This window comes from Halyomorpha halys, unplaced genomic scaffold (assembly GCF_000696795.3).
Source record: "Halyomorpha halys isolate HHAL.00 unplaced genomic scaffold, Hhal_1.1 Scaffold260.1, whole genome shotgun sequence".
Lineage (NCBI taxonomy): Eukaryota > Metazoa > Arthropoda > Insecta > Hemiptera > Pentatomidae > Halyomorpha > Halyomorpha halys.
The window spans coordinates 91,740-115,065 of NW_027112780.1; the positions used below are offsets into that span (position 1 = coordinate 91,740).

Below are 23,326 nucleotides of genomic sequence, written 5' to 3' on the forward strand. Positions count from 1 at the left end.
GATGGAGCAAATAGAAGAAATCATAAACGATAAGCCCAAACAAATCATTTGGAAGACAAGGACAACAGGTATGATGAAAATAGAATATGGTAAATACGGGAGAAGCTCTATGATTATCGGCTCAACGCCAGGAGTGGGAGAGGAGTAGATCTGTAGAGCACTGAAGGATGCGTCGAAGGCGGGGAGGACGTATCACCTGTATGTAGGAAATGCCGTAATTTGGAAAAAAATTAAGTGCCTGTGGTGAACAGAACAATTGGGGGTAGACAGGAACTTCATTCGTTGTACTCGACTAGTCGACACACTACGGGACGTAGAACAATATAAAGAAGTTACGCTTGCCTATCACCAGAGCAAGACAAACCACAGAGGGATAACGGAGAATATACAGGCACTGCGGTGGAAATACTTCTGGTGGGGTACTAAACGAACGGTTCAGGAGGTCATAGGGAACTGTCAAGGGTGTCTGAGGGCTAAATATGATCGTCACCCCCCCAAAGCCATACAGGAAGAAACTCCAACCGCGGATATGCCGTTAGTCGATTTACAGGTCGTCACTTTTACCTGGAGGGGATACAAATGGGTCACGGCCATTGATCTTTTTATTAAAAGAACAAGTGTGTAACACGTCAAAACAATGTCCGAGACGTTTCGGGAAAGATTGGAATCGGTTCGATCGTCTATCGCCACCAATAGAGGCAAAGAGGTACAAAGCTATGAGGGTTCATTCAGAGTGATTGTGATCAGAGAGCACAATGTGTTCACCATTGAGAGTGTCAATGAGCCAAAAAACCGTAGAATTGTCCATATCGAACAGTTAAAGCTCCCTATGTCGGGATAAATAATACACTGTAGTGTTCTCTGGCTCACGACATTGAGATTATTTTTGGAAAATTGTTTTATGTTTTCTCTGTTAAAGCTATGTATAGTTAAAATGTGTAAAAAGTTTTTCTTAAGCTTTGTAATAATTGTGCGTAGGGGTGTTATATTTTTTTATGAAGCAATATTTTTCTTTATTTTTTACAGTACAAAAGTAATATCGATGTTTAGTTGTACCACAACATTTTTTTTTGTATTTCTTATTTTTTGTATATTTGCAGTTAATTTTAGTTTAAGAAAATTATTTCATAAACTGTTAGGGAGGAGTTATGATATGATAGTTATGATATGGATTAGATAAGACATATTAATATATATTAGCCAATAATGTAAATAATAAAAACATATGGCATGTAAAATAATAATATAGATAGAACAGAAAAAATAAAATCAGTATTAAAACTGTGTTACTTTTCTGTGCGTTTTAGTGTTATCTTCCGGTGACTCATAAGTTATATATATATATATAGGTTTCTCTTTCTGCTTCTTTTTGTATTGGCGCTTCTTAGCTTTTCCTTCATTTTTTACTTTAATGTTTACCAATACTTCACCACTTTCATCGTCAGGACCTGAATTATAATTTAACTCAGTTTTAAAAAATCTTTTAGTAGTTTCATGAACTTCAAGATCAGTTAACGGTTTAGGTGCTGTGGATTTACAACCAGATTCATCATCATTTAATGTTTGTTGTTGATCAGGTCTCACCTTTTCTTTTGGTGTAGGAACTTTGTCTTGCATATAAGGCAAATTCCTTAGCCAAAGATGCTCTATGCTGTCCTCTTAGTCGAGGCTTTAGTGTATCCGAGGGTCCAGTCTTCCTGTGTCGTCTATTATTTCCTTTCCTAAACCAGCATTCCTTTTTTAGGTGACCTGTTTTTTTTCCCTAATAAAACAGGCTTTTAGACAGAAGTTTGACCTTATATGATATATCTTTATTGTTTGTTCATTCCTATCAAGGTTATTCCTTCTTCCAGATGACAAAGGCATTTGCCTTACTTCACTGGATATAATATTCCTATTTACCAAAATGGCGATAACAACAGGATCATAATGCGGTGGTATGCTCTAAATGATATATCTCACCAATTCCCTGTCTGTTAAGGATTTACCCAGTTGAGCTATCTCTTGAACTAAACATTGAAACCTCATAAGATATTCAACCAATATTTCACCAATGTTTTTCCTAATTTTGGCAAGGTCAATTATTAAATCTATCACTTTTTCCTCTAGAACGCACTCAAACCTTTCTCTTAATTTTTCCCGAACATTTTTCGCACTCTTTTTACCTCTGATTGATGGCAATATATCATCAATCACTGTTAGAATAACAGTATAGAGTACCTGTTTGTTTTTCCTAGTCCAAGACGAGTCTTCTCTAGTCGGCGGGTCTTTTTCTATTATATCTTCATGTAAGCCCTTTGATTCTAGAAATGCTTCGATTTTTATCGACCAGATACCGTATTTTTTTGCAGCAAGCTTTTAAATGTTGAATACTGTGGCGTCCATTGTACTTTGTGTTTTGATTTCGTCGGTTAGTCCTAAATAAAATCGCAAAGCTTACGTATCTGTTAACATACGTTAATTACTCTCGTCACTTAACCTTTTACACACCTAACCACGCTCTGCTACCAGTTTGTTGTGGAATTGGGAAAGGGTTTTATGAACAAAGACAAAGAGTATATGTTTCCAATAATAGACGTCACGCAGACTGTCCCAAACAAAGGTTTCCTGTCAGTGGAGCAGTGTCGCTATCTACCGTTTTATTTAGAAATCAAATGATAAAATTTATTTTCTACAACATTATCTCCTTCCTTAATATTCTCTCTTTTACTCAGACTGGAGGTTCATCCCGCCGTTTGTGGCAGCTAGCCTTGCAATGCCTTATGGTTCATCCCTCATATGTCGGATGTTTTTCAAAGGTATATTCTCCAATAATGATTTCCACGCCAGGATTTTGTGACCACTACACTTCATTGCCCTTCCTGTAAGCCTCATTTTTCTTTCCGCTTCCATTAGTTTTAAGAATTTATCAGAGACAGCCTGAAAGGAGTGTTCAGCAATGTCAAAATCATCAGTATAAGCATAAGAACTTGTATTGTTCAGCTGACTAGTGTTTCATGCACTTAATTCCAGAATCTCTAATGGCCTTTTGAAGAGAGAGCTAAATAAAAAAAAGAAGCAAGCCAATGTATCTCCTTGCCTAAGCCCTTTCCCAGAGGTGAAATCTTCTGTTCTTGCTCCTCCAATTTGCACACTGCATCATCTTTTGATAAGTTATCATTATAATTAGCTTTTCAGATATTTGGAGTGCTCTCCTTACCTTGTTAGCTGTGTGGAGCTCTTTGAACCTTATCATAGGGTACTTTAGATCATTAAAAATGTGTGTTTTTAATATATATTCATCATTTCTTAAGTGCGAGTATAATTCTGCAAGTAATAACCCTATTTCTTATGTTTGGTATATTCTTTTGATAATGGATCTTTAAAACATTGCTACTCCTAAAATAAAATATAGTTAGCAAAATATTTACAAAATGAAAAGAGAAAAACCTTACAGAAGTATACTAAAATCAGCAGTAGTGTTGTTGGTACTGCCATCATGATATAAAGTAGCTGTAAGTCACTTCTTATTTGGGAGTAATCCTCTGAATCGCTGACAACTATAGGCGGAATAAGAAAACTTAGTGCGATTCCTAGCTGGGAAAAAAAGAACAGAAAAAAATTATAATTATATATTCATCGAATTTAATTCATTAATTTCATCAAGGCACTTACATTTGATCCACAGCTGTTTATATCTCTTTTTTTACATTACTAAAGAATATTACCAAATCTTTTCTTGCAGGAACGTTATAGGTAAATATAAAACAGATTTATATGAACTATATCTTCCTATCAAAACTTAGCTCTTCCTGCGGAAAAGCTCTGAACTAAAGAGCAAAAAAACGTTCTTTCAAAACAATTGATTGGACTAAGCCAACTTAGGGAACCATATTGTGTCTAGATTTTTTCAAAGAAAAGTTATAATATCTAGAATGTCATGTTCTGAGAAGACAAAATATTTTGTTCTCCAAATGTAATTAAATACAACATTCTTTCTTCGTGAATTTAAATATGCATGACCTCATTGAACGTTCTTCCAATGAGGTACCATGAATGCATTCTGATAAGCATTCACGTATCATCAGGCAATCTTGCGATCTGGACGGAAAATATTTAGTTGAAGATAAAGATTAAGAAGGAAAAAAATATTTTAGTTTTATAAAACTATTTTGCAGACATTAATAGACGCTTTGATGTCTATTGGCACTCAATTTGAAAGTATTTCAATCCACCGTACCGTAGTTTATGATATTTATCTAAGCATGAGAAGTAGTTTCTATGATATTTACAAAAATAAATAAGCAATAGGTTGATCTTTTGTTATTTGAATAAAATACTTTATTTCTTAAAAACTTCATGTCAGGGAATGTTAGATGTACATATGTCTATTAACACTCTAATTGAAGCTAGTTCAATTCACCATAAAGTAATTTATGCTTATTAACATCGTATGATTAGCAATTTCTATGATACTTATCAAAATAAATTAAATTATTATTTTTGAAAACTGTATCCCAGAAACTATTAGACGTTCAGAAATCTATGACGACCCAAATGGAAGCTAATTAAATGGAACATAAAGTAGTGATGATAATCTTCAGAGAAGTTGCAGGTTATAGCTCTCACAAAAAAAAAAAATTAATTTAAATTAGATGCGATTTTGACGATCAATGGGCTACTTAGATGTAACGAACTATACTGCTTCGAAGTGACAGATCTTCAACTATTTATTCACGCTGGCCAGAGCTTTAAAATATATCTTTTGGGCTAAATATAACGCAATTTCTGGTGACTTTGATTGGCCGCCATTTTGTATTCTGACCGATCTGGGTTAAAAGATTCTATTAATTCAGTTATTTGGTTAATTTAGATCATTTGGGTTAAATTAGCATGTTGCCATATTATAGCATATTGAACTATATGAGGCTATGGAAGCAAAAGTGGCCTGTCCCAAAAAATCTTGAAAACTTCAATTTTGCCCTTTTTTTTTTTATTAACTATATTTGATACATTTCCAATCCTAATTCTATGTATGTATATTCTGATGAATAGAAACATTCGGTCTATTCAAATAATTCTGTTTTTCGTCCGAATGTAGAACAATTTTGGTCTACTGAAGGTTGTGGGTTTGGCTACCTTTTGCTCTTAGCATAGCCTCATATAGCCCAGATCAAAGTTTTGGCCCAATGCGGATTCTCAAGCTAGGTATTGACAATAACTGGTTGAGGAAAAAGTTAATTAATTAAACAGGCATTCTGGGTATTCTTTATCGGCATTTACTGGCTAATAAATATTCCTAAGCTGTTATTTTGAATGGCAAATCAATTAAAAGTTACAGTCAATAGAATAAGCATGGTCTCATCTGGTATTCTTGATCTAATAGCATATCAAGCTAAATTAAATTATAGTCAATATGTATATTAAGGTCTCTCTTATATCAATTATGCCTCAGTTGTAAATATTTGTAAATATAGCCTAATGCTATACTGACTTGATTTTATAGTCACATTGCATGCCACCTGATTAGCATAGCTTAGTAAATTGTTGAACACGATAGGAATGGAAAGGATATCCCATGATTAGTTATACACAATTACATGTAGCATACCATAGCAATGGGATCTGTGGTATCTAGTTTTTGGTTTATTGTAGGTCAGTTCCCATTAGAAACCGATAGAGATAGAAATAGAAATAAATAAATAAATAAATAATAAATGCTGTTTCAGGAACTCTCATCAGCCGTAGAAACGCTGTTAGCCAGAAACATATCACTTGAATAAAGAAAAAGTAGAACAAATAGCTTATTCAAGTAGAATAAGAATAAAGACAAATAATAACTGAAATACAATATACCATATATAAGAGGACTGGAATATTATTATGTAACCCTAAGGTTATCAGTTAATTAATTTTTGTATCGTTTATTTTTCATGGTCACATCCACTCACACGATACTTCTCTTTTTAGGATATGGTAGTCGAAACATTCGCCATGTATTGCAACTTTCAGTCCCCTTCCACCATCCAATTGTTTCCTCATGCATGAAACTGGGAAATTGGGCACAAATTTGATTAACGATATTATCATGACTTAATTTCTTCAAAATACAATAAAATCTATAATTCAAGTTATCTAATTATCTTTCAGAAGCATACAGCTAATAGTAAATGTATTAAATTAGTTATAATCAAGGCAGCTGAAACTCTCAATAAATTGCCTAACAGCAAATCCTTTTGGTACATTTGATAAACTATTGTATTCATGTATATTTTTTTAGTAGTTTTAACTTTTAATAAATAATAAAAATTGAAAAAATAAGTCGCTGGTTATTATTTAGTTTTTGATAAATATTGATAACTATATTCATTTTGACTATTGCTGTACAGTATATAGAGGAGTCTCTGGGGATCTCAAGGCGAAATTAAAACGTTTGATAAATTGATGTGTACGATTCATCTTCGGGATCCCAAGGGACGGCTCTGTTTCCCGTTTTTATGCAGAGTTGAAGTGGCTTTATCCTTCCTACCGTCGTAAGTATTTCCTGGCATCCTTCATCTTCCAAGTCAACCAATCCCGCCGTCCTTCATACATCTCCGAGCTCCTTCAATTCATATCCTCTATTCGTTCCTGCAATACCCGTTCCCGTTCTTCAAATTTATACACAAGGGCCCACCGAACCGCTGCTTTCGACAGATCTTTCATTATCCGAGCCTCAGCCTTATGGAACTCCATCCCTTCCAACATCCGTCGCTCCAATACCCTCCCTACCTTTAAATCCCGCCTGTTCACTCATTTCTTATCCCTTCAGACCCCATAAAATTGTAAATTAATATAATTATAAATATGTATGTTAACTATGATATCATTCTTAATTATTTTTACATCGTTTTCTTTTCTCTTTTTTTATTTATTCATTTTTTTTTTATTGTTCAACTGATAAAAGTGGGAAAGTAACCTATAATTATTTTTTATAAAGACTTTTTATATTTCTTTGTTTAAGTATCTCTGAGGCTCCCCAGCCTTCATCTATTGATTTCTCTGTATTATTCTAAAGGGACTCGTCCCAGAATAAATAAAACATTATTATTATTATATTATTTAGATAGTACATACCTGATTACTAGAGACACCTAATGCACAAGCAGTTGATACCTGCGAAGAATCAAACCATAGACCAGCTACTCTAGCCGGAACACTGAGCATAAACATTTGTGCTGAGCCGATGATGAACTGGGCTAGGAATCCTACTGAAAACTTGTCCCTGTCCAAGCTAAGCAATTTCATCCAGGATCCTAGGGTCATTATCAAGACTCCGCTTATCATTGCTATTCGGAGACCCTATAAACAATTATATGATTCAATGATGTAGTTTGAAAATATATTTACGGAGTTAATTAATGGGGAAGAGAAAGGTATTTTCTGCCTTCACGTTTGTTACTTAAAGTACACTCTTTCAACGTGGATCGAGATTTGAAATCTACATTGGCAAATATGCCATCTGTTTTGCAACAAAACAGTAAAATCTTTTATGAAAAAAAGTACTTCCATCATTACCACAAATATGCTATAATGGGTTTGATTTGAAGTACATCGAAAATGTAGCAGCAGCTAAAGAGGAAGCTACAGAAATGGTTGTGAAAGACGAGGTAAATATAGATGAAAATAAGCTAATGGGTAACTAGGCAACCTAGAACAGAGAAAGCAGAAGAATTAAAAAAAGAGGAGGAAGTAGAGGATCATGACAAAGATACAAAGATCAGCAGGACTAAGGTCTTTCTTCCTTCATTCCACTTAAAGATCTATAATACATGCTCTCTAAACATGGAAACGTGGTCACAAACCCTAAAACGTTTAGGCCCAGATGAACTTTTTAATCAGTATGGATTTTTAAGCAAATTATCAGTAAAGAATTAAATATTTTCCAATTATGATAACGCATAATTATTGTAAATGCATTATTTTCGAAATAATAATTATATTTTCCATTTGGGCGAACAGTTCTACATAATTTCATTACAATATCATAACGTTTGGCTCAAGATAAACGATTTAATTCAGTAATTTGAGCAATCAGATACCTTAAACTTTGCTAATTTTCTTACAGTGTATAGTTTAACTGTCTTAAAATGAACTTGAACAAACGTCATGATTTCACAAAACAAGAAAGGAATTTGATTAAAATCTGATAACAATAATCCGTGGAGAAATAAAAAAAAACAAAAACAAAATACGAAACAAACCTATGTATTTTAGAAATATAAAGTTAAAGATACCTTCCTTTCCAAGAGCCATGTTGCAGGAAAAACAAGAGGAACATAGACGGCCATATAAATCATCGATGACCAGTTTACGTAGATCGCGGAAACGTCATAATATCTCATTACAACATTGGCAATAGAAGAATATTGTATCCAATGGCAGGCATTGAGAGCAGATGATAGGCAGAATAGTAGGAGCATAATCCATCTTCTTTTGAATATTCTCATCTGCCCATCGCCATCTGCAAAAAATGAAACATTAATTAAGTTGTATTCTGTTGTTTTTTTTGTTGCATACTCCACATTTATTGCATGGCATAATCTAAGGATTCACTGATACCACGTCTGTCAGCCCGACCAGTCATGCCTAATCCGTCAAGCTAAAGCTAAAATTCAGTCTGACGGATTAGATGTAAAGAGAAGGAGACGAGGACAAAGGAAAGTCGCCGAGAATAATTACTATTATATCATTGATGTAGTTAAAACGGAAACATTTATGCACTTTACGCCATCCCATGCAACCAACGTAGCTTATCACTCCTCTAAGAATATTTCCACAAAACTAAGACCCTTAATGGACATAAGGAATTCCTGAACTAGATCTAGGAAGATAAATGGGGGGGGGGGAAGTATAATTACTTAGTATTGAAGTAATTAGAGGCACGGCTGTGTCTAATCCCCCTCCTTTTAGTTATCCAACATGAAAGAAGGCCTTTGTAGCCTAGAGTGTTAAAGTGTCACCTTGGCATGCCGAGTTAAAATATTTCTATCATGTTTTCTGAATGCAATACTTTCTAGGTTTATTCCTGTTATTTTAGAACCAAACAGTCTCCCTAAATTCTTAATTTCTTCACCTCACATTCCTCTTCCCATTCTTTAGACACAAGATTCCAGCACATTTACTTGTATATTTCTTCTTGCAGAACCTCTTCCCTCGAAAAATTCTTTATAATTCTTGGTATCTTATTTTACTATTTATAACACTTCGCCATTCGCAAAACCTCATCATTAATCTCAGGTAAATATTATCTATCTTAAATCTAAAAATCCCGCATATGTAGAAAAATAAAGTTATATTCACTTTTATTTTATTGTTTATTTGTGGAAATGTGAATACATAGATATCAATTTATAATTTTTATATTTTCACTCATTCCACATTCTTTGTTCATTTATTTTATAATTTTATTATTTATAATTTAATTATCCTATAATCATAACTATAAGCCAGACAAATGTCACTGAATTTGTATTTTTTTATTATTCTCATGGGACTAGTCGCTGAATAAAATCTGTTTTTCATTTTTATTTTAATCATCGGATTAACATGATTGTTGACCAAAACTCATCTCTTAATTTGTAATCCCTCAATTTAAGAAGATTATATTTCTTTTTGATTCCTATATCCGCTATAGGGTTGAACGGCTGACATCCCTCTATTGAAAAACCTATTCAGTGATAAGCGTGTCCTGTAAGGGCTGCATACCCAATAAATAAATATATTTTTTACGAAATATATATTACTGAGGAATAATACTAAAACAATTTTGAATAATAAATATTGCAAACGATTTGAGAAGGTATGTGTAGTTGAATAATGGATAAAACTCAAATACAAACCCTTTGTTTTTGATTCAGCCTTTTTGTCTTGAAGGTTCCTCCTTTGTTGGCATTGGCCATCACTTTCTGAAAAAAAAAAAAAATTAAAACCTTCTGTCATAAATAGAAAAACATCTGCATAACATACACCTAAGGGAAAGGATATTTTGCCCGATACAAAGGAGTTCGCTGAAAAGGAGTCAATATAATAATTTCGTCTGGAGTTAATTAATATATAAACAGAAAACAGCAGTATGTACTCGTCATTTAAGCGACGACACCTCGTAAGTACGAAAATAAATATGATTTTAATAGAATTTAAAAATAAAAATCAATTCACATCTTTCTATCTTTGTAGGATTTGTATATAAATTCATACAACTTCATCCGTAATTTCTCTAAAACGATTTTTTACTATGAATTTTTTCAATAGTTATCACGTTCAATTAAAATTACAATTACGGTCAAAGAAGTAAAAGATTACATAGTTAAGTATTAGAATCAAATAAATAATATCAGTGGAAACAGTTTCAGATAAAATGAAGGGACATTGAGAATAAAACGGTCAAAGCCAAAATTCCTTTTATTTATTATTTAAAAATATACAATTCGTAAATTACGTAATAATATTTATTATCTAGAAATTAATTGTCACCCTTTTTTCACTTCTTTATTCCTTCTTTACACCTGAACAATGTTTCTATAACTATATGTTAATTGTTAAATGTTGATTGGAAATATTTCTGTTTGTAGAACTGGATAATGGGCAGAAGAGGCCGAAACCTTTTTCAGATATAAAAACGAATAAAGGAGTGAAAATTAATTTCGTAATAATAAATATAATAAAAGTTTCAACAAATAATCCCTTTGGAATTTAGTTATAATAGTATAACTAATTATTTTGTATTGAAAGTAAATTAGATAAATTTTCTCAGTAATTTGACTTCAAAATTAATTTCTGGTTAAATAAAAAAAGTTAAAACATAATAATATGTTGTAAAAACTTGAACCATTTCATTTCATGACTTTTTTATTTGTGATCTGTACAATCCACGATAAATATAATTATTCTTGCCAAAAAATTATTCGGAATTACTGTATATTTTAGTCTTTTAAATTGGAATACCTAAATAAGGGGCAAAATTTTCCTCCACCCCGGGCGGATGACACCCCTGCTACGCCACAATCCGTAATAGACGGATTCAAATGCATTAAATTTGTACCTTATTGGCCGGGATGTTAATAAAATTGTCCGTTAAGAGAGTAATCCGCTACGGAGGGGTTTTCTTTTAGAGAAATTTCAAAGTTCACAGAACGCAGTTAATATGTTAGGGGACCCGCTAGAATGAAAAAATAAAATCATCTGTATTATCGAAATAAAAATAATCAAAAAATATCAAAATCTGTACTATCTATCTGTATATGTTATTATAATTATTTTTTTACACTAATCGATTACATATTTTATCACTTAATTTCTATTTATGTTTCCTATATTGTATAATAATTAGGGTTATTATTTATATTATACTTTCCTATAATTTTTATATTTTAATATCTTTTTCTTTTATTTAATTTGTATGTAACAACTTGAACCGTCTTCTCTCCTCCCCCGCTATGCCTGTCTCATATCCACCTTTGTTTATTATGAGTGCTGTCTTTCAACACGACAGGTGGGTGGTTCTCTTTTATTCTTTATTTATTTATTATTATTTTTTTTCATGACCTTTATTTATTCTCAACTTATTTCCTTAGTTTTCCGTCTCTTAGTTTGTACATTTTTTGTTTTTTATTTTTCTTATATCTACTTTTCTATTTTTACGTTTTATAATGTCTCCTATTCATTTTAAATCTAATGCTATTTATTTTTTATATCTAATTGTTGTACATCTTATTTTTATTTTTTTGGTCATTTTTCGCTTATACTTGCATCATTTTTAACACCACCTTAGTTTACTTTATTGTCATCTCATTATCTTACATTTTCAACATATTTTTAGTTGTTTCTCTTTTAGACCCGATGAAGCCCAGTAAAGTGACGCGAAACGTCGGTAAATATAAATAAAAAAATAGTTGTAAACTATTTTTTGTTCATATTGGACCTCACCCCCGACCATCTCCTTAAAAAAATCATCCTTCGTTGACGATGGAATCCTTTCTTTGTACATGATGTATATTGCCAGTAAAATGTTTTTAATTCTACGGTGTATGAAATACTGGTTGGGAAAACTATGAAAAGTATTAACATCCTTGGTATAATCTAGGGGATAAGAAACAAAAAATAATCAATTTTATTTCTTCAATATATCTTGATACACATCCTCGAAGCAATAAACCCCAAATTAATTAAATTATACCTTCAAATTCTTTTTCTTGAGCAATACCATACCTTTATGAGATTTGTTCAATACGACTATAAATAATGTCTTCATAATTATCATAGTGTTTTTTTGTTAATTATTGAGATGATAAAACTAATTTTTTATCTACAGGGTACCACCCTATTTTAACCATGATGAGGTCAAGTTTTCATTTCGTGAGATCACCCCAGAAATGAAAGTCAACCCCCAGGCCGGATTTGAACCGGCGCTGCAGTTCCAAGGTGGTAAAGACCTACGCCTCAACTCTCTCAGCTACCAACAACCGTAATTCGGGCTGAACTAAATTCGTGGTGGGACCACGGGTTGCAAGAAAAACCATGGAAGATCCAGTTCTTCCTCTCGGTCGTTCGAGTTGCTGTTGTACCACCCCTATTCGTACCATTTTCGAATTTCCAGTCATTTCATTATTCTATGGCTGATGATCATAAAGTTATGTACTACAGTTTATGACAACTTTTAAATATATTAGCTTCCTGCGATAGTATTAAAGTTACTTCCAATACTATTATACTCCACTTCAATGAACAAAGGTTTTTTTTTTTTTTATGTTTCGCCACGTTTCCCTGTGTTCGTTTTTATTTGATAGGAAAGAGTAATTAATTCAATCTTAATATTTTAAAAAAAGGAGCCACAGAAAAGCTAGCTAGTAGTATTTAGTTCTTTTATGATTATTTTTTTAAATTATTGTGAAATAAAAAAAAAATAGTTTTCATTCTTAATGTTCTAGCCAATATGTTATATTTTGTTTTAGGCCCTTCATGCATTAAAATAGTTAAAAGCCGAAAACTTTATGAAACTATAAAGCTATTTATAGGTATAACCATTTGTCAAATGCAAGAATGTATTGATAAAAAATTATTCAATTATACAAATCATATAAGAGAAAATTATTCTGAGGCGAACGAATGGATTTTGAAAATAAATTTTCACACCTGAAATAAAAAATAAAGAAAAAGAGACCTGCCGCTCATGAGAAAGAGTATATTTGAAGAATTGGCTTCAGGGTACTTTCGAATTCTCTGTTACTAAAGATCCCACTGGTCGACCATCAAAGCCGTTTAATGATAGGTCGTTTAGTATTAAACATATGTGCTCTTGGCTAAGATATTAGTCTAAGATGGTACATTTGTAAACTCACTTCCAGAGATACGAATAATCTTTCAAAAGTAACAGAAATAAACTGAAAGAGTCTTACATTTGGTTTAGGAGCACTACATCTTTAAATCAATTTTTTTATAATTTACATTCAATATTTCCTTGAATATTACTATTAAGAGAGGGCAGATGATGACGAGTGAGGTAAAATCGGATATAGGAAAAGGAAATAAATTATTAAGGATAGAGTTTAAAAATAATTAGCTTTAATAGTTGATGTACCAAAAGGAGGCTATCGGAGTAGCCTTCGCGATTCGAGTCATTCACCTTAGTTTGGCTTTTGAATGATCGTTAAGAGGTTCCTATATAGTTTATAGTCTAAGGAATAAAGTTTTTTTTTTTACTCAGAAAAGCTCATATAATTTTAACTTTTTGAAGTATATATCCAGTATATAGTGAAAAAATTATGAAGAAGATGGTCAGGGTAGAGGTCAAAAAGAACAAAAATAGTTCACAACTATTAATTATCCGACGTTTCACCCCACTTTGTAGTGCTTCATCAGGGCTGTTCAAGATAATAGTTTTCAGACTTAATATAATAATATTAATATTAAGTCTGTAAATCCATCATCATGTAACAGCCCCTATCAAGCCCTACAAAGTGGTCGAAACGTCAGATAATAAATAGTTGTAAAATACAAGTGTATCGACTGTTTCTCGAAACTTAAAGCAATTGGTGAAGTAGAAAATGTAGATCTATGGCTACCTCATGAACTTAATGAGCGGCAGTAGCTCAATTGTTTTGAGTCGTGCGTCTCCTCGGTTACTAGGCAAAAAACGAGCCTTATCTCGAAAGGATAATCACGTGTGATGAAAAGTGGCTTGTATATGACAACTGTCGTCGGTCTGGTCAGTGGCTAAATATCGACGAAAGACCGGAGCACATGCCAAAATCAAATTTGCATCCAAAAAAATATTGGTTTCTGTGTGATGGTTATTGGCAGAAATAATTCCAAATATATTAGAGCACTAACGCAAGCTTTAATTATATAAAAATTATGAATTATATTTTATGTAAGTATGCATGTTGTCATTAACTATAAATTAAATCTTTTGCCAAATTACTGAGAAAACTTACATAATCTACAAATTATATTTCGTTTTAAAATAAATAAAAACTCAGCTTTATTGATTTGTTTTATTCTAAAGTCTTACTCATTATCTTATTAACGTTTTCCAGTTATTTAATTTGTTTATCAAAATAATTATTAATATACTTTTAAGCATTTATTTATATTTACTAATTTTTTTTTGTATTCTTAAACTTAATCATTTTATCTTAATTCTAATTCTGATAACATCTGGCAAGATTATATTGAAGATAGATACACATCACTGGTTAAGTTACCTCGTCCAAAAAAAGCTTTATATAGTTTAAAAATAAAATGAAGTATTATTTTGAAAGAATTCTTGAAGTTGGAAGATATTATGAAGGTATACTAGAAAACAATGGTTGAGATTTGATGTTACTAGATTAATACATCGATTTTTTACTTTCACTTACGGAATATACAGTAAGGGACAGTATTGCGATCGTGAAAAACTTCGAATTCGAGATATCGATGGAAATACATGTCTTGAGGTCCCCTGAGTCGCAATATGGACATATATCTATAAAAATATAGACTCACAAAATGGTCTATATATGTGTGTCTGTGAACAGACTAGCTTAAAAACGATGAGTCGTACGAAAATGAAATAACATATTCAAGGATGTGACAGCAAATGTTTTTCGTAAAAATCAACCATGTGGAAATGCCACTTTATAGAATCGATTTTTCACATATTCTGACTTTCTCCAAAACGGCTCGAACGATTTTGATTAAACATGGCGAATAAATTAGCTATTAAGTGGTCATTAATATCAAATAAGCTTCATTCTCATCGGAATAGACTAACAAGGCTTATTTAAATGCCGAATTTTCAAAAATTCTCTATATAAAGTCCCTTTAATTTTGTTTATTTGAGAAAAAAATAAACAGTTCTTATTGTTAGCAACAGTATACAATGTACATATAAAAATATTAAAGAATATTATGAATAACTAAATGAGAAATAGATAAATCCAATTCGAACGGAAATTGATGAGATCGCACGATCTTTTCCGATCGCATGACTTCTTTATTATCTTTTTGTTAAACTAAAGTATTCCTGGCGAGACCAAAATTTATTTTTGTTATTCCCATTTCGAAAAGCCTTAATATACGAACTACTGAAAAATAAAAATTTTTGTTAGTAATTTTTTATTTATTTATTTAATACCAGGGCTCTGTTTCATAATGAAAGCTAATAGTATTAGTTCAAAATAAAAGTATCGAAACAACGTGTTAATTACTTAAATACTTATTTTTTTCCTAATAGGGAGGACTGTTAGTGATATTACAGGAGTTTTAAAGTACTAAAGTACAAGTCAGTGTATTAAGTTACATCGACAAGACTAATAGTATTAGATTGTGCTTTATTATGAAACAGGGCCCTGTTGGTTCATATAACCGTTACTCTATTTTCTTAACAATTTATTATGGAGGGAGGGTATAGTCTCATTCAAAAGACACCCCTAACTATATACAACGTTACAAGTAAAAAAAGAAAAATGGATAAAAATAATAATTCTTAACAAGAGAGAAAAGTAAAGTTTATAACAAAAATAACGACATTCGTGTACCTAACAAAACAAACAATTTCCCTCTAATGGAAAATAAAAATCAACTAATTAATTTGATAAAAGGGCGAAGAGATAAAAAATAAATAAATAAAATAGAAGTCACGTCAATAATAGAATTGATAACAGTTGTCCAACAGCTACCTGTGCTTCAGTCTTAGGGTTGGGGATGGGTTTTCCAACTTGTAGGTAACTACTACTTTAATTGTCGATAACTGGGAGTGGAACTTCATGAACTGTAAATAAATTTTGGTCTTCTAAGGTCTTAATATTATTTTTTTTTTTTGGGGGGGGACAACAAAATTAGCAATAACTTCAACAGGAGATCACTGACCTACACGCAAAAGTTTTACTGAAATAGGTAAAAAAAAAAAAATTAAACGCATTATTAATTAAATCACGATTTCTAAATCTTTCAATGAATTTTGTGGACATTACCTCGATCTCCTCTCATCTTTCTGCCTGTGTGTCCTTCCCTCGATTTAAGTTATACTGATGGGTCCCCACTCCATTCAGAACAATTTACTCAATTAGCCTACGTTCAGATGTAAACTAGTCGAATGAATTTAGTACCAATCAACAGAAATTCACATGCAGATGAATATAAATTATAATGAACATATAATAAAGAATAATGAATATAAATTGTGACAATATATGTTGGATTGCTAAAAGTATATGAAAATTTTAGAAATATTTATTAAGTACTTTATTATGCCAAGGTATGGATCGACTCGAGAATATTTATTTCCCATAACGTTTAATCTTTCTCCAATAGTAAAATATATAAAATTTTAACATTTTTCAATTTTAAATTATTGAATTAATTATGATATTTATGTAACATGGCTAATCTTATCTAATCTTAAGAATAAAACGCTACTTTACTAATTTACGCTCCCATTTAACTATGTATTTTATTTAAATATTGTCTTTTCTATCTTTTATTACTTGACGGATTTCATGACTTGTTTAAAAATAATATGTTATTTTTCGTTGAGAAATTACAGAAAAAATTGAATTCAACTTGCAGTAGTTTTTCGTACTTAACATTTCAACATTACAGTGTGTCTGTTCTTAAAAATTAGAAATCCGATGACTTAAAACATTTTAGGAATTAATATATAGATATTTACATTTTCAAAAATTAAAGGTATTGTTCCAAGCATCATTTATTTTTATGTCCTTCCTTCGTAGCTTTCCTGCAGTACGGGTGTGGCCTACATAAGGATGTTACAAGGAATGCACTCAAAACCTCAACTTTTCCCTTGGGTTGAACTTCACCTTTTGCTCGTCCCGGTGACCTCTAAGGAACTCGTTCTCCGTGAGGATGTAGGGTCTAGTTCCTTTCAGTAATTTGGCCCTCTGTGTGGAAGGCGCTCTAGCTCTTCGGTATGTCATATCTGGGATCCCTTGCTATGTCCCTTCCAGAGCCATGGAGCTTGGCTGGAAAGCCCCCACGTTCTGTAGGGATATGTGAAACCCAGTAGTTTAGGAGGACCTACTATGCTTCTAACCCTGTTTGGACGATAGAGAAGTATTTTCTTAATGAAGTACCTTACGTGGTCGTTACCTAGCACCGTTTCCATTCTTTGATAATACCCTCCCGGATAATATTCTTCCATTTTCTTGAGTCTTCTGGCTTCTCTACCTAAATATTTTCATATTGCTGAAGTGTGGAGCTTTCCGTTTTAAACACATTTTTCACTGTGTCTTCTCGCTGGATGATCGAGAGGACCACTTCTGATAAGACGACTTAGTAACTCGCAGTAGTACCACCAATCTGCGATTGCGCCGAAGCAGCCTGTGAGTGGAAACATGGCGTACTGTTCAGACTTGCTGAATTCAATAATGTGGGTGGTTTACTTAAAATAGTTCTCCTTATATAAAGATAAGTCGTCGATTAAAATTTAAAGAAATAAATAAATCGACCGTCTGTAGTTGAGGTAGTTGAGACGTATGTCTTTACGACCTCGGAACTGCAGCAGCGACGGTTCGAATCCAGCCTAGGGGGTTGAATCTTATTCTGAGGTTGTCCCACAAAATGAAAACTTGACCCCTCTCCATGGGTAGAATAGGGTGGTACATTGTAGATAAACCTCACACTCCTGTGTATTAGAAATGGCCAAGAAAGGGGTCATAAAGAATTTTATAGAAAACTGTATTCAAATATGTCCTGGAAAATAGTGTGATGTAAAATGTTCGTGAAACATATGAACTGTACTGTACAAATAAAGTTCAACATGAAACAAGGATTCAAAGTGATTGGACAATCTGGATAAGGGAAAATAAATTTTATTGAAATTTTAAATACAGAACCATGGGCGAAAGTGTAGGGTCAAAAATGCTAGTGATATTGCGGTTACCAGTTGCGGTTTGCACAACAAATTTTTCATTCAATTTTTAATCTTAGGCTAATTAATGACTATGGTCATAATTTGTAAATTGACAACTTACAATGTTTCTCGTTGGATTTTTTTCTTAAATTTGTACTATCCGTTTCAGTTATTTTTTGATCAAGTGTCTGTGAAATGCCGATTTCTAGTTTCAAAAAAAAAAACTTCTTGTGTAGGACTATCCAATAACCTCAATGAAAAACTTTTGGTTGCCTAAGAGAGTTAGTTAAAACACATTTTATTCTTTTTTTTATTATCTTTATTGCAATTTACAACTGTACATAATTATGCATTTAGTAAATTTCATGTATGCTATTACGGAGTGATACAGGAGTGTAGAGAAACTACCCATTGGTAACACTCTAAAATTAAAAAAAAAAATGGATTTGATGTTGCGTGCTTTATGGAACTAGGATGCGATGGGTACCGTCAGCACAAGATAAACCTACAAGCTTATACATAGCTGTAGTCCAATCCATTGAAAATCATAATTAGTGCTAATTTACACGTTGAGTGTCAATACAGAGATAACTCGTGGTATGCGTTATGCTTAATTTGCTTTATTAACTTAATTAAAATTTATCTCGTAGTGATTTTGCATTATTAATGATTTTTATTGTCACAAATATAGGAAGAAAAAAAAATTGGAAATGAGTCATATAGTTTGACGCTTTATTACGTAATCTACAAGCAATCTCGTCTGTGAAGGTGTTAACAATGTACGATTGGATTTCCATAGTACCACATTATTTAACGCTCTGTTGGGACTCATTGATCGATCAATCTTATTTTATTTTTCAACTCCCTATATACATTCGTACAACGTGTATATTTGCTTCTTAGATAAAGTTATTAAAGATTTACATTCTCCTGACGAGGAAGAAATTTTGGAAGTATGGAACTCGTCAAGGGGCTTCGGGATCTCCTGATTCCTATCTGGGCGAAAGAAAATAATCTACGAAGCTGGCAGAAGAACTCGGAGTACCTAACAACTCACGATGTCTCAAGTTCTGATTTGGGGCAGTAGTGTTCTTCTATGCTTATCAGTAGGAACTGTCATAGGCACTTTTAAGTTCTACGACTGGATGATGCGTTTAAGTGTTGTATTCCCTGTTTTCCCCAGCACATGTTCCAGAATAGACACTTGGTTCACCGTTGATTTCCTTCTACGAAACCCGCACAGATTACGTAACGCAAAACTCTCAGCCAAAGAAAGCAGACTCAAAGAGCATAGGAAGAAGAACTTGTTTTACTATTGGTTGCAACGATATTCCATTGCTATTACACTCGAGCTCATTACCTTTCTCGCGAGTTGGACAAATTATTGTTTTGCCAGCTTTATTTTTGTAGATTATTTTGTTTCGCCCAGAAAGGCATCAGTAGATCCCGAAGCACCTTGACGAGTTCCATACTTCCATAATTTCTTCCTCGTCAGGAGAATGTAAATCTTTAATAACTTTATCTAAGAAGCAAATATACACGTTGTATGAATGTATATAGATAGGGAGTTGAAAAATAAAATAAGATTGTTTTATAGACCAAAAGTCCGAAGGATTTTGTTTTATCGAAATATTAGCAATTCGTGTTCTTAAAACATTCTCCATCCACAATAACTAGGTTTTTGCTCATTTATTTTTGGAAAATTAAAAAAAAAAAAAAAAGCATTAATTAGTCATGGAAGTAGGCGAGCCATAACATGCATTCATGATCAACAGAATTATTCTATTCTATTAATTAATAAATTATGTTTAATTAAAGGTGATATTTAATTACTTATCAAAAAACCCTGTGTAACAAAACGAATTAAAATTGTATTCAAAGCAGTATTGTATAAGCAATATGTGACGAACGAGGTTAAAACACAATCTTTTATCAGGCTATCACTGATTGTGTCCCTGCCAAAGACATAAATTGAAATTTGTTTATTTTAGTTTGTGAGATTCATCTTGGTAAATTTCAGTTTAGATAATTAGAATTGTATAACACGTCTAGTAATTAATTTTAATTAGGGGCAACAAAAAAAAAAGATTATTGACCAAGGGTTATGCTCTATCACTGAGTCACACATTCTAAGGAACGACATATAAACAATTATTAATATAATATGGATTGTGTTTTCAGTTGTTAGTGATGAACTGTTTCTATTCTTATGTGATTTTTTAGACTGTTGATGTGAGATGTGCTGTATTTTCTAACCTTCTCCCCGAACTGCTGAAACATTGACTGATTATTCATTTCCGGAATTTTATATACTCGTTTGTTTCTTCTATTTGTATCGTGAATATTATTCTTTGCCACTTTTTGAGTTTTTATTTTTTTATATAACAAATATTGATAAGAATCATAATAATAATACCTAGCAAACCAATTTTAAGAATATTGACCACACAATCTAAATTTTATGAATTAATTGCAATAAAAAATAGCACTAAATCAGAAATTTGATGCTGATTGAAAATCTGCTTTACCTAATAATTGTAAGGAGTTGTTAGCTACTATTCCGGCTGAAAAAAAGGAATATATTTCACAATTTTATAAAATATAATTTTTTTTTCCAATAATTAAATCAGACCAATCCAATTTCCATATTCACAATTATCTTTGTTTTCTTATTTTATAAGAATACAAATTATCCCAATCAATGAATACAAAAAAAGAAAATGGTAGACACAATTTTTGACTCTGGGTTTTGTGACTAGTTAGGAGGTAAACATTCTGCGGTCAAAATTCACTAGTTTTTGAGAAATCAAAGTTTGCCTCACGTTTTAGGGTCATTTGCCTCGTTAACTCTTATATCCCTTCTGCCTACAAAAAGTTGCGAGGGTGAAATTTGTAGAAAGCTCTTTCCTACCCTCATCTTTCGCCCCTACAAAAATACAATAACTATATATGATAAAAACCTTCCAACAATACTGAAATTGTGTGTGTGTTAACTGTATATTGAGGTAAAGTGATTCTAGAGTCAATATATAAGGTGATTCACGCCGTTTTTCATTTTCAGGCGGTTTTTAAATATTGCTCGATTAATCTAAAAGTCTCCTCTTCCCGATTCAAGCAAGTATTTCAAAATTGACATAGGACCGTCAATGGTCCCCAATAAGGGGTCTTAGTGGGGTGGGTCCGGTTGGGTAGGATTGCCTTTTTTTCTTATGATCTCCTCTTATGAGATTGTAGCCGTACATTGACCAACCTACTCGATATACGTTTGTAAGTTATATGTACATAGTGTTAAGTTACACTAGATAAGTTATATGTAAATAGTTATACGTTTTCTGTGAAATAATCAAATATTAAGTATACTTTACAAGCTTTTCATACTTTGAAACTTATTTTCTCGTGGCGTATGCGTAAGATGGAAAGCTAAAGAGTTAATTGGTTAAATTAGGCTAAAGACGTGAAAAAGTCTTTTTTTTTTCCAAATTAGATAATTCTGAGCACATATAGGTAACCAAGAAAAGTAACGAAAAAATTATTAGAAGCAATCTTGCGCCACATTTCGCAAGCTTTAATTTTTCATGGAGTATCCTTATGTTACTTCTAGGTATAAGTGAAAAACTAAAAAAAAAATTGTGCTATCACCTATGATAGGAAAGCGCCACTTATTATAGGAATATGTACAAAACACTTTTAGTATGTTTATTTTGTATGAAATAATAAGTCAAAAATTGTTTTTTTTTTCACTATCCTCTGTAATATTTCATTGACTGTAGTATGAATGTTAAATAACTTTTTGTTTATTTGCTTCAATTTAAAAACTTTCAAAATCAATATTCGTAGTACATACCGCGGATATTTTTTCATATAGGTATATATGAAATTATATGTACATTTACAGATGTAAAAATGTGTACTTTTACATCAATATTTTACTAAACACCTGCTTGAAGAAAATAAGTTATTAATGGAATCAAAATCAATGTGACCGTTCCATATATTGAAGTTCCTTTTTATTTGAAACCAGTTAAACTGTTAAATGTTTATTCTTTTAAGTTCCACTAAACTTGATTTATGTTATACGGAGGTGCTGTCGTGTCGTTTGGTTTTAGGAGTGCACAACTGGGACCAATTAAAAAATAATTAGGCATCTATATTATTTAGTTAATTTATTTGGTCAAAATGAAATGTAATTAAATTTTAGATCTATTAGCTTTATCTAGGATCATTTTATGAATTGGAAGTTGCACGAGTGAAGGCCTTGCACGGAGGCCCTTCACGCCACGTTACGTCTATATCGCAATCAATGGCATTTTAATGTATGATAGAATAATTGTAAATTATTATACATAAGTAACATTAAAACTGAAAATAACTCGTTCAATGATGGAGTATATAATAATTATTACATAGGTTGAGAGGATGTAGGGAATCCTGTGATTATAAACTTGAATAGTTTTACTGGTTAGGGTCATATAATCAAAAGCACCAACAAATTTGAACATTATTTTTTTTTTTTTTAATGAAAAAGAAAAATCCTTAATTTAGATGTTTTTACTATCCTCTCTCCTAAAAATCCTACTTATAGGCCTACATCCCTTAAAAAACGTCCCGATATCCTTGTTATATTTGTTACTTCCCAAATACCCACCTCACAATCCACAATTCAATCTTTAGATGGCCTCTCTTCAGATTATAGCTCTTATATCATAGCCCGGTTCTACTTCACATCCATTCTAATCCTATTCCTAGACCCTCGCCCCCTTCAATGGTTACAGGATAGGTAAACTGGAAAATTTTTCGGACTGATCTAGAAAACGTACTTGACTTAAAAATTCCACTAAAAACAAAAGAACAGATCGAGTCTACTATCGAAATACTTTCTAGATAGACTACTATCACTAACAATACTTCACCAATGAACATAAAAAGTTTTAGAGAAAACAACTTACCTCGTCA

General features: G+C 32.1%; 1 protein-coding gene across 4 annotated transcripts in view; it reads right to left on the minus strand.

Moving 5' to 3' along the window:
- LOC106680410 (uncharacterized MFS-type transporter C09D4.1) overlaps positions 1 to 23,326 on the minus strand; it is a 58,335-nt gene that overhangs the window by 9,163 nt on the left and 25,846 nt on the right. For 3 of the 4 annotated variants that reach the window (XM_014420109.2, XM_014420111.2, XM_014420108.3), the window contains exons 2-5: positions 9,861 to 9,926; positions 8,256 to 8,482; positions 7,096 to 7,320; positions 3,435 to 3,576 (exon numbers count right to left, since the gene is read on the minus strand). In XM_014420109.2, the coding sequence (XP_014275595.1) occupies positions 3,435 to 3,576; positions 7,096 to 7,320; positions 8,256 to 8,482; positions 9,861 to 9,926 (660 nt within the window). Of the gene's footprint in view, positions 1 to 3,434; positions 3,577 to 7,095; positions 7,321 to 8,255; positions 8,483 to 9,860; positions 9,927 to 16,475; positions 16,508 to 23,326 lie in introns of those variants that run through there. The other variant, XM_014420110.3, reaches the window with a different exon arrangement.